The 13,072-nt window shown below is 40.7% G+C and overlaps 1 protein-coding gene across 1 annotated transcript in view; it reads left to right on the top strand.

The window, feature by feature from the left end:
- DPT (dermatopontin) overlaps window positions 1–12,703 on the top strand; it is a 29,296-nt gene extending 16,593 nt beyond the window's left edge. The window contains exons 3-4 of the mRNA XM_008583040.1: window positions 8,421–8,528; window positions 12,441–12,703. Of these exons, the coding sequence (XP_008581262.1) occupies window positions 8,421–8,528; window positions 12,441–12,507 (175 nt within the window). The 3' untranslated portion in view covers window positions 12,508–12,703. The remainder of the gene's footprint in view (window positions 1–8,420; window positions 8,529–12,440) is intronic.
- The last annotated feature ends 369 nt before the right edge of the window (window positions 12,704–13,072 follow it).

Below are 13,072 nucleotides of genomic sequence, written 5' to 3'. Positions count from 1 at the left end.
CACAGCTGCCCAAGGAAATGGTATTTTTTCAAAGGAAGCTTTGGAGAAGCAGCAGTACGAGATCGCAGTATGTGCCACGGTACACAGCAGATGACTCACTATCCCACTGGTGTGTCTAGACATTTTAGTGGCATCTTAAATTGCCTGAGTCATGACAGTATATTATATATCTTTCTAAACAGAATGAAGCTTCTAGGCATAAACTAGGCCTTATTTCCTCAGCATCTCACCACACTATTGGCATAAAGTAGCCCCTCAATACATTTGTTGAATGAGTAACTGAATGTTTTGGGTCCCTAGGAATAGTAACAATGGCGAAACCTGACATTGATATAACAATGTTTTATAGTTGATAAAGACTTCTTTCACATGCACTATTTGTATTTGATCCTTTTAATAGCCGTACAGAGTGAAGTGAGAAGTATTTTCCGGCATTTTCCCACAGTAAAATGCTGATAATCTTCCTATTTGGAAGCTTCTCTTACATCACTTTAACTAGCTTGAATTACCTCCTGGATGAGCGTAGGTGGAGACGACACCGTCCCCCTGCCACTGTGCAAGACATTCTGCAGCGTGGAGCCCGACGCTGTTTTGAACTAGCTAAGTGAGTGTCTGGCGCCTCTGTGCTTGCGAGCATTTAGGGATTCAGAAATATCACTACTCAGAACTGGAAAAGACAAATCATCTAACTAGCTCCTGAATGAATGCGGGATTTATTCGTTTGGTGGGAACCAAGGTGCTGCTCTCTTTTCAGCTGGTGCAGTTTCTTGTTGGATATCATAGTATCACTGGACTCTGGCAAGAGAGTGAATTCCTGATAGATGTGGACATGCTGTTACTGAACAGCTCCCACTGGATTGGATGAATGTGTAAATTTTACAAATATTTATGTGTACATGAGAATTCAAATTCTTCATCCAGTGATCTGCAAACCACAAACACATGTCACTGAAGCAGCCACAACTCTTCAGAGACTGTTAGTAATAATTCCCCTCTCCTAAAAGCTCCAGCTGCTACACGCCACACACCAGACTGTCTCCTGTCTAGGCAGAGACTGTGTCCCAAGAACTGACAGTTTGGAATTCCTTTTCTAAATGATCCTTCTCCAAATCCATGGCTGTATTAGTCAGGGTTCTCCAGAGAGATAGAATCAATAGGATATGTTATAACTGTATGAGAGGGATTTATTAGGGGAATAAGCTCATGCGACTGTGAAGAAAAGTCCCACGATAGGCCGTCTGTAAACTGGATGCTGGTAGCGTGGCTCAGTCCAAGTCCAAAGGCCTCCGAACCAGGGAAGCTGATGGTGTCCTTGGTGTAAGTCACGGAACCCAAAAGCTGAAGAGTCTCAAGCTCTGATGTCCACGGACAGGAGAGAAGAGTGTATCCCAGCTCCAGGGGATCGAGAGAGAGCTTTACCCCTTTCCTCCGTCTTTTGTTCTCTCCAGACCCCCAGTGGATTGGATGGTTCCCACCCACACCGAGGGTGGGTCTTTCACACCCAGGCCACCCAGACTGTCATACTAATCCCTGCTGGAAACACCCTCACAGACACACCTAAAAAGATTGCTTTACCACGTTTCTCAGTTTTCCTTCATCTAACCAAGTTGACACCTAGAATTAACCTTCACAATGATCTTTCATTAGGTTCATTGGATAATATATTTTGACCAAAAAAACCATGAATCAGTTTAGATGACCTTTATATTTTCCTTCAACCCTGAGATCCTGTGACTCTCAGACTTTGTATTCTCCACCGCCTACCTCCCTGCTCCCCCGGCTCAAGTCATAAGCCAGAGTGGTTTTCCTTAATTCCTGGACAGGTCTAGTTAACAATAACAACATAATCAGTTAATCAGAACATTCTCCTCCTCTCTCCCACCCCAAAATACCCAGTCAAAGTTAATCTTTAACTGGTGTCTTTATTATTCATACTTTAACACGAGAGGAGGAGTGTTTGCATTGAGAGTGGACAGGACTGACCTCACAGGCTCCCCACTGCGGTGTCTGTCACCCCCGCCCCTGCCTGGATGGCCTCCTACAGCACAGCTTCCTCCTGGATGCCTGGCGAGAAGGGCAGCTTCTACTCTGGTTCCTCTGAGCAAGCTGGGAGCTGTTACTATAGAGATAGAGATACCCATGTTTTGAGAAAATAGGATTGGATGTTACATTTGAAGGGAGCTTGCATTGGGTTTAGATGCTTCTGTGCCCTGCTGACAACTATTGCCCTGAACTGCATGGTACACAAAATATTCACCCTGGCAGGCAACAGCCCCTCTGAGCTTGAGCAAAATCACTCAGTCCTTTCATCACCTGGAGTGGCTGTCATAATTACTGTGCCATATTTACAATTTAGACATGTATTTGCTGCCTGCATATGAATGACGCCTCTCTATTCTCAAACTTCAAAAGCAGAAATTTCAGAGATGTGACTGATTGTCTAAGTATTGGCTAACCCAAGGCTATTTAGAACAAAGTAAATCTCCCAATTACAGACTAAATCTGTCACTTCATTCTATCTCGTCTACTTTCCTCTACTGGATTCTAGAGGCAATCATTCATTCCTCCATTCATTTAATCATTAGCCAGTCAATGAATATGAAAGGATATAAAATAAATACAACTTGTCTATGAGTTTCTAATATGAGGGTACTTCAAAAAGTTCATGGAAAAATAGAATTAAAAGATAATACAAATCTTTCCATGAACTTTTTGAAGTACCCTCATAATGATGATAGCAATAATAACTTTTGTTTACCAATACTGGTCCTGGTCTCATGTGTTAGCTCATTTAATCTTCACACACAAAAATTATATTATTACACAGATGAGAAAATTGAGGTACAGAAATTGTGAATTCCTTCAAAGCTCCGAACTTGATTCAAACAGTTCTATCTGCCTCCAAATCCCATGCTTTTTGCACAGTACTGAGCCATTTCTCAGTCTGGGTGAAGAAATAAGACCTATGCAGGTGACACATTCGATAACAGGTCAGTAGGCATCTAGTGGTGAAAACAGAGAAGAAAGCAGCTATTTGTGTTGGAGGGGAGATACTGGAGATGGAGTTGTCCCCACTGATGTGCAGGCCCAGGGTGGCCACAGTGTAGTGTGGCAGAAAAAAAGTCAACATGAGTCCAGCCCTGGGCTTGGACAGTGAGCTAGGAACTAAGTTCCAAGAGAACAATTTGGAAACTATTCACAGACTTTCCTCTTCTAATTTAAGCTACAGATATCCCCGGAACTGTGTTCCCCTGTGTTGTGATACATATCTGAACTGTTTAAAATATAAACCCCCAAAATGCTGCAGAGGACAGACATGAATGCTTGACATTCTTTCTCATACCCCCAGGACCCCAAGGTTCAGGATGTCTGTGCAGAGAAAGGCACTTGGGTGACTGCAGTGGTCCTGGTCATTCAGCCCCACATGGCCAATCCCCAGCAATTTAGGAAGAAGCCAGAGTGGTTGTTCCTTTGTGGGTGCTTCCTTTATACATAACTGCATTGGGGTTTTATTTTTCCTGTCTTTGCAAAAGTAATGCAAACAGGTTCTGATGCAGTACCTATTAAGGATGTCAAGGATTGACAAAGCAGTCTAATCTGAAATAGCCTTATTCCTTGTAGGAAAAGCCTTATGCAAGAGAATTGATCAGGAAGAGACTGGGTTTACTTAAGAAACTTCTCAATTATATGCCTGTCAGAAAGGGGCATCTCTTTAACTGAATATAGAATATAAGCCAACCTCAACCCATCAAATTCACAACTGTTGAGTTCTCCTCCAGGCCCACTTCTGAACTGGATCATAAAAGGTGTATATGATGGCATGTACCAGTGATCCTTCAAAGAGCTCACTACATTGGTCATCATTAGGAAACAAGTTATTATACAGTATTCTATTATTTTAATCAAATGCTAAATATGCAGGGCTGACATGTCATAAGACATTAGAACAGTATATTTAAAATAAGGTGCTAATCAGGCAGTGGAGAAAATAGGAGCAAAACAGAATTAGATATTGATAGCCCAGAAGAAGCTTCTCTAAAATGTTTGAGCATGAGCTGAGCTCTAAAGAATAGTTCAGAAAACATTCTGTTTTATTGCTAATTGTTATCATGTAAATGCTGGGTTCTTCCAGTTTTTCATGGTAGGGAGTCTGTGGTGTGTGCTTTTCTGGTTTCTTCACAAAGTGGCATAAGGTTGGGGACATGACATTTGCTGATTTGGGGCCATGACACAAAACTGCAATTGCTCACATGCACACCAGAAGGAACAAATGTCCTGCAAAAAGAGCCTCCAGGATGATGCCAAATAATCCAGTTGTCCTAATTGCCCACAGGTCACACAGATGTAACAAACAGATCTCAGTGCTATGAGGTTTGACTTTAGGTCCAACTGCTTAGTAATCAGTAAGATCTAGCAGAGGAGGGTTTTCACAAAATCTTATGCCGAGTCACTTTATGTTGAGGAATAGAATCAAAACCTTTCTTTTAACTATTAAAAACATAGTCACTTCTCAGCCAGACCTCTGACAATGACTAAAATTGACTGCCTTTTGTAACTAAATTGCATCTTCATTCCCCTTTTTAAAATGGGTGTGACAGCATATATCTGGGCTCACCTCTGTTACATGTCCTGTTCTCATGGTAAAGCAGCTCTGACTTCCATCACCAGCAGTTCAGTCTAGGACGCATTGGTCAGCAAATGTTCGTTAAGTCTAGTTGGATCTGTTGATAATTTCAGTGCTTTAGGAGTCTTACACGAGAAAATCCTGTATCAGTTTGGACTGGTTTTCTTCAGCTTATAACCAAGATATTATTTAGTTTCTTTCCATCTCATTCAACCTCATCTGACATTTCTTGTTTGTACAAGTGGTTTTACAGCGTCAAGCTCTCACTTAGCTTTGGAACAACTCTCTATGTTTCATCTCGCCTGCAGACAGCAGAAAAAGATTGTGAAGTACAAAATTGTACCCCAATAGTCATTCACCCAAAAGTGACAGAAAGAATGAACACACACATGCACGCACGCGCACGCACACACACACACACACGCAGTGGTTTCTTCAGAGGGGATAAATAAGGTTCCCTACAGAAGAGCTTTAAAAATAGACTCATTTCAATAAATTGAATAAAGGCGCCATCCAGGCCTGCCTTTGCTTTCATTTGCCAAGCTGAAGCCTTGTTTGATTGTTTTAATTGGTGTAGGAATGTGTGGCAGTGCTCAGTATGAAGGGTGCTCTGCCAAAAAGCTTCCTGAAGTGACCCAGTAGTTCACAAGGAAGCTGGAACCACATTGAATTCTTCTCCCATCATCAGGAGCCCAATGCCACTGTTTATGAAACTGATCATTCTGCTTCCTTGTAGCCACTGTCAATTTCCTGACAAGTCCCTATGCCCTGTCTCAGTGCCTAGTGCCGAAAGCTTAAATTATTTTTTCTCTCTGAGGAGCTATTACCTGGGTTTTCATTTATTAGGACATTGTGTGTGTTTGTATGTGTGTGTGTATGTGATATCTCATCAAGAACTAAATGGAGACATATCTATCTGGTTGGAAAATACAGCACCCTGGGCCATGCTGAAACAGCAGTTCTTGCTGTGGACGGTGCTCAGGAGGTTCACTTTACCAGTGATTGGGGCCATTGTTCCCTCTGTATTGTTTCACAAAGTAGGGGTGATTTCCATCAATATCTGATTCCTTCCCTATCCTTAATCCAGGGATCTGTAAGATAGTCTAAACTTGATCTTATGATTTTATAACAAAAACAAAACAAACAACAACCAAAAATCAAAGAAAACAAAACCCAGCTGGGATCAAGATGGAAATGTACCAAAAAGCATTCAACTTGCCTTCTCCAGGACGTTCTAGAAATTCACTTAACAGCAGTTCCCCACAAAGAGGGTTCCCAAACAAACTGTCCAGTTAGGCAGGGCGCCTATGTCTGGTCACTACCAAAAAAGAAACAATAGAGAATGCTAGTTAAAGAAAGCATTGCATAACTTTTTTCCCCCTTTGAAGCTTAAAACTTGTTTGTTTTGTTTGTTTGTTTTTAATGCAAGCTTTTCTTTTCCACTTTATTCCAAATATGGTTAACTATACAAGTAATCTGAAAACAGATCTGAGTGGTAAGTAAAAACTAAAAATAAAAATTTAGCCTGATTATTTTCAAATACTTTTGGCAATTGGATTTAGCCTAATGCTATATATTGCCATATATAGATTCTACCTTAGCAGAAATAGAAATGTTTGGTAATTAGCCTTTATACATCGTATCCAAAAAACACTTCAAAAGTTCTGGAAAATATTTTGTGTTCCCTGAAGTAAGGGAAACACTTCCCCATCCCCAATTTCTTGTAATCTTAATTTGCATTATTCATGTTCTCAATGAACTCTTCTTTCTTTGAGTAAACTTTAATACAGCCCATGTTAGAATCCTCATGAATCACAAATCAATGGGATCCAAGTGAGGCACTGTGAGGTCTCTTTATGAGACTTTTAACAGACTTTTTTAATTAGAAAGAGGAAGCTCTGCTTCTGGGTCCTTTAGAAGCTCAAAATATGTTTCTGAATTAGCAGAACCTTATTTCCCTTCATGAACATATTAAGCAAAATTACATGCAACCCACTATGGCTGGGCTTGGCAGCCTGACAGGGCATCATTATGTCTTAAGACAAGTCAGAGAACAAAAGCGAGTGAATAATGTGGAAAAAGAGAAATGATTATGAACCAAGAGAGTGTGGCGTTTAGGGCTCTGGCTAACTTCAGGTTACCTTGATGTAAACATAGATCTCAGTGCACCTAAGCACTAAGATCCTCCTAGGGGCTCCCTCGCAGTTTATAAATCAATCTTTTCAAGATTTCATGACAATCCTTACAATCTTAAGAGAGAAATCATCAGTCTGCAGAAAGGAAGATCATTCTATCATCAATTTATAATGACCTGGTCAACCTAAATCAAGTGAACTTACTTACACTCACTAACTAGTTGTTTCCTGAGCAGCCTTGGGGTGCAGATAAAGACTTTGGAGGATGCATTTCATGCTGAAAGGACTATTTTGGTTCTAAAATCTCCAGTGGCAGAGCCCTGATGAGAACCAGAGGATTCTAGATTTATTTCAAGAAGGACCACAACAGACTTACTCATTAGGAGGCCCAGGATTGAATCAATCTTGGGGGAGAAAGAAGGAAAAGGAGGAGGAGGAAGAAGAAATAAAATAGCTCCTAATGATGCAATGTTTACCATGTACCACTATTAGTATATCACATGTCTTAGTTCCTTTTCTGTTCCTATCACAGAAGACTACAAACTAGGTAATTTATAAAGAAAAGAGATATATTTCTTATAGTTCTGGAGGCTGGGAAGTCTAAGGCTGAGGGGCTGCATCTGGGGAGGGCCTTCTTGCCAGAGAGGACTCTCTGCAGTCCTGAGGCAGCACGTGGCATCACATGGGGAGGAGGCTCACTGAGAGCCACACTGGCTTTTATAACAGACCCACTCCCATGATAACCCATTAATCCATTAGTCTATTCATGAAGGTAGAGCCCTCATGACCCAAGCACCTCTTAAAGGCCCCACTTCTTAATATAGTTACACTGGAGATTAAGTTTTAACATGAGTTTCAAAGGGAGCAAACATTCAAACCATAGAATCACACATACTTTTATTAGTTCCAATGACAAACCTATAAGGTAGTTTTTATTCTTCTGTATATCAGGAAAAGGAGATTAAGTGGCTCTCCCAAGACCATTTATTTATTCGGCAAATATTTACTATGTACCAGGAACTGTTTTAGGTGTCAGAAAAACAATGGTGAACAAGGAGAAAACTCTACCTTTGTAGAGCTTACATTTTAGAAAAATATTGCTTAACACTTTTTTGATTGACACACAGTAAGAAATATATATTAACCTATCATACAATATGTACATCATATAAACATATGCACACATAAATATTTGAAACAAAATTTTTACATGCAAGCACACATGAACCTATCCTTATTACATGTAATGCATTCTCTAATTTTTTTTTAATTTTATTTTTTTCTTTTTTAAAGCTGGTCGTAACCAATTAAATTGATTTTGTGATCTACTAATGACTCAGAATCCGCAGTTTATAAACATTGTCCTAGTTGGGTTGAATGGAATGGGACTAATATTAATATTATCTAATATTTCTCCAAAACTTGGTGAGTCCAAATCTTTTTCAGTGTACAATTTAATAGGCAGGAAAAGAAAGATAAGTAGAAAGAGAGCTGTCTGTTTTCTTGCAGCCTGAAATGGCTTGGTGGAGCCTGTCTAACTCCAGCATGGATCTCCCAAGATGTTCAAACTGCATCTCTTATTCCTAGTACATCTCTGTTTGCTCCCAGCAATAATAATGTGTTTTATCTTTTCCCTCTAACCCTTTGTTCTCCCTGCATAGGCTGACAACAGAATATCCAGGCCACTATGGTGAGGAAATGGACATGATTTCCTACAGTTATGATTACTACATGCGAGGAGCAACAACTACTTTCTCTTCAGTGGAAAGGTGAGAATAACCCCTTCCCCAGGGGCAAGAGCTTAGAGGTTCTAGGGACCAACTCCATGAAAGGCTGCAGGAATTTTGATCTTGGGTTTTCCTTAGCTTAGTTTCCTGCTTGGTCAAGGATTAACTGAGGGTTTGGAGGGACAACAGGAGGTGATAGGAAGGGAGCTGTCTCATAAACCCACATCATGGAGCAGCTGACCCTTGGAGATGAGGATGGGTTCCAGCCCTCTCCAGAGCAGAGTTCTAAACTTGGTGTCCCTTGATGTTCTAAGCTCTTCCCCTCACTCAGTTGCAAAGAGCATTTTTTCCATATCAAACATCAAGAGAAGAGGGCAAAAATGCTTGGAAGAGTGCCCATTGTCAAACTGGACCCTCTTCAAACCCGTGACCTTATATATGACCCCCACTTTGGAGTGTAAGAAGGGAGAGAGAAGAGAAGAGGAAGGGATTGGAGAAAAAGAACACACAAAACCTTCTGTCTTGATCTGTTCTGACTATTGTAACATAATACTATAGACTGTAATTTATAAACAGTAGAAATTTATTGCTCACAGTTCTGGAGGCTAGGAAGTTCAACATTAAGGCACCAGCAGATCCAGCATCTGGTGAGGGCTTACTGCTTCAAAGACTGTATTTTCTCACTATGTCCTCACATGGTGGAAGGGGCAAGGCAGCTCCCTTCAACCTCTTTTATAAGGTTAATAATCCCATTCATGAGGACAAAGCCTCTATGACTTAATCACTTCCCAAAAGGCCCCACTTCTTAATACTATCACATTGGGTATTAGGTTTCAATGTATAAATTTGTGGGGGCCACCATCATTCAGTACATAGCAACTACTAACCATATTTAGAAATGAAAGAGGAATTAATCATACCTCAATAATGCTGAGAAAATTTTAAAAAGAGGACAAGTTAAATAACCTAAAGAAAAAAAAACAGCACTAACTTTTTCCATCCCCTTTCTGTCATAAGCAGCTACCCAACCCTATCTCAAATATATCAGAACAATAAAAAGAAAACAAGAATTCTTCTCCCTACTAATATAGAGAGAGGTGTGGGTAAATCCAGGTGTTAAAAGTTGGCTTGACCTACTTTTAGTCAGGTGATAATTGCTTTATGCAGAAATGAGTTCTTGAAAAATTACTAATAAATGTTTTGATAACTGAATAAAACTTAGATTAACTCATTAGGAAATGGGCTATGATGAATTTGAGTGACTTATCTTTTGTGTATATTTATGTTTTCAAGTGAAATTGCTTCTCACTTAACGAAAGTTAACTTATTTAATATGGCCTAGGTTTTATTTTTTAAAAAGACACTATGTAGCACTGGAAAGGCACAATATATGTTGCAGGTTCCATGAACCAAAGTTCCTATATTTATTCATAGGGGAACCCTTCAGTTTTCACACATATACTTATTTTTATTTTAGATATACTTTTAACTAGCTAGTTACAGCTAGAACAGAGAATACAGTACTCAGAATGAAACTCATTATACTAGTGAGAAGAAATAGCTGAATGACATGACGTACATAAGAAATATATTTTTAAAAAAGAAAGAAAGAAAAGGAAACACCCAAGAACTCAAAGAACATGGAATCTTGGTGTCATTTAGCAGGAGTGCGTACCCCAAAGTACAAAACTGAATAACGGTATAACAGGGTGTTCAATATTCCTAATGATGTCTCTACGTCAACAAGAAAATTAGCTCTGTATTTCCTGTTTAAGAGGGCAGAAAAGAATACAGTAAAGAAAGAATGCCATCTAAAATTATTACAAAATAAATATATTTTGACAATTAAAATGCAAATTCCTGTTGCCTTGGAAATTTTCAGTTATGTGGATTGCCCAGAATCATGAAAAACTGAGATTTTATGTCATTGCATTGGTTTAAAATGAATATCTCACTCCCCCCAGAAAAAAATAAAATAAAATAAATATACTCATTCAATCTTGCTGCTGTCACTAACAATCGGTGGCTTAAAGATGCACAACTTGAGTTTCTTTAACTCTGCTAAAAGATACTGAGGCCCCCACCTTGGAGAAACATTGTCAGTGCAGGACTCACGGTGTGCAGGGGTTTTCCCTCCATATGCAAATCATAGTGGTTTCCTCCTGGAATGGAGTTTTTCAACCTGAGTACTATTGACATTCAGGGCCAGATAATTTTTTGTTGCAGGGATCCGTCCTATGCACTCTACTTGTTTAGTCTACCCACTAGATGCCACCAGCGCCCTACCCCCAGGTATGACAAACAAAAATATTTTCAGATACTGCCAAATATACCCTGGGGAGCAAATTTGTCCCTGGTTGAAAACTACTATCCTGGAGGGAAATCAGAGAATCCCTGGTTGATCCTTTGGTCCTCTTAAGACCAAGTCTAAGTTTCGTTCCGCATCAATTAAAAGAGTGGTATGAATGCCTGGCCATAAGGTCTTGTTTATCTGCGTTTGTTGGTGCACAGATAAATAAGACTTGGCCGCAGTAATTAAATTCACTTGGTAAACATGCATGCCACAGTTTGCTAATCTCCATATAAAATAAGCTATGTGCTCTGTTGACAACTGCTGCCAGGCCTTCAAAAGCTTGTTCTGGGGGACTCTATTCCCAGTTGTTCTAAATAAACAACCTGGAGCTATAGACTCAGAATTATAAAGCCTGCCTTATGCTGTTTGAACAGAGTGCACCATACCTCCCACATCTGAGGGTGGTCAGTCCCATGTGCCACTTCAGAAACTGGATGGAGGCCTTGTCGGTTATGGTGTTTAGGATAAAACTGAATTGGAAAGAGGCCTTGTAAACTGAAAGGGGAGAAGGATAATTCTAAGGTTAAAAGATCCCACTGTGCTTTGGAAGTATTTACTTGATGAACTATGGAAAAACTTTTTATTTTTGGCCCCTATCAGGATCAAAGTGCCTGACAGCCATGCCCTCTCATGGGGTTATAAATACCCAAGTAGGGAGACAGTGTGGTATGAGAGAAAGACCAAGATTTGAGTCCAACAAAGTTGAAACCTGAAATCCTTACATATTACTTGTATTACCTTAAAGCAAGTCACTTGTTTCTTGGAGCTTGCTTCTTCTCCTAAACAGTGAATCGTGTGAGGATTAAATGAGAAAACACGTGGAGTCTCCAGTGCAATGCTGCATACATTGCATGTGCTCAGTAAATAGCAGCTAACGATTATCATTGTTATTGTTAAACCATATCAGACCACAGGAGCGTCATGCAGAGCAGGCACTCAATCATTTTTATTGAATAGATGAATGAAAAACATAGCCTTGCCTTTAGCAAAGAACATTCCTTGAAATGTATCCACACCACGTTTTTCAAAATTGAGCAGTTCTATGTACTCTGCTCCCCACCCCTAACCACTTAAACAGACAGGAAATTCAATTTCTGTTATACCAGAAAGGCAGGCATTTTTTTTTTTTTTTTTTTTTCCATTTTGAGGAGTTTTGGAGCTGTTGCCCTCACTTCATTTCTCCGTAAGAATGTTTTCTGAAGGGGAACATACAATGTATAGCGTGGGGCCAGCACATGATGAGTATGTACTCAGTAAATGAAAGAACTAGTGAGAAAACGGATGGCCTCTTTAAAAGAAGATTCTTTACAATGAAGTGGAGATGATGTTAAATAAATGCGTTTATTCCAATCCGTTAACTTGTAGGGTGACAGCAGTGTGAGCTGACAACTGGTGATGAACAGCCAGGAACCCAGTGAGTCCCCTCCAAGGCGCAGGCTGACCTCACAGCTGTGTGGGTTCCCTGGAGACTTCGTAGAGAAGTCTGAGATCAAAGCGAGGTTAGGTGTCCCATCAGTTCCTACAGCTTCCAAATGTCCTCCACTGTGTTTCCCCCGGTGTCTTTTCTCACTGACATTAGTTTTCTCACTCTCCCCCCACAGGGATCGCCAGTGGAAGTTCATAATGTGCCGGATGACTGATTACAACTGTGAATTTGCAAATGTTTAGATTTGCCACAGACTAAATCTGGGTGAAGGGAAAGGGGCCAGGAGACCCGAGGGTGTCCACACGTGTTAACATCCGTTGGAACGCCTCTAGCTGTTTCTGCTGCTCTCTTTTCTTCTCCCTCAGCGGGTGGCTGCAACGCCAGCTTCCTGGGCCTTTCTATTATCTCACGTATAATAAAATCCACAGTTAAACCCTCTTTCTCACTTTCAACATGTTCCATAGCAACCGTTTTGTATGACTGGCAATGGCTTCCTTGCACACCATATTTGCAGCCGGGCTTCCGGAGCACCTGCCCCAGCCTTGCTACTACAGAATTTATTACAGAATGAGCTGCAAGTTCAGCAGAGTGGAGTGCAGGGGCAGAGCTTGAAGAGGGGGCACCGAAAGTCCCTACCACTGTCTGTTTGATTGACACCCAGAGTTCTCACCAAGAGCAGGCCTTCTGCCTTGAGGAACGTGCTTCCACCCTGCCCCTGCACATGAGCCATGCATGCTCGGAAGTCCAAGGGCAGAGCTCTGCACCCCAGGATTGAGGAAACTGGGGGGGGGGGGGGGGGAAAGGGGG

The sequence above is a fragment of the Galeopterus variegatus genome, unplaced genomic scaffold, assembly GCF_000696425.1.
Source record: "Galeopterus variegatus unplaced genomic scaffold, G_variegatus-3.0.2 Scaffold2807, whole genome shotgun sequence".
In the NCBI taxonomy this organism is placed as follows: domain Eukaryota; kingdom Metazoa; phylum Chordata; class Mammalia; order Dermoptera; family Cynocephalidae; genus Galeopterus; species Galeopterus variegatus.
Note: the sequence above shows the minus strand (reverse complement) of the source record. Positions and strands in the feature narration are given on the sequence as shown.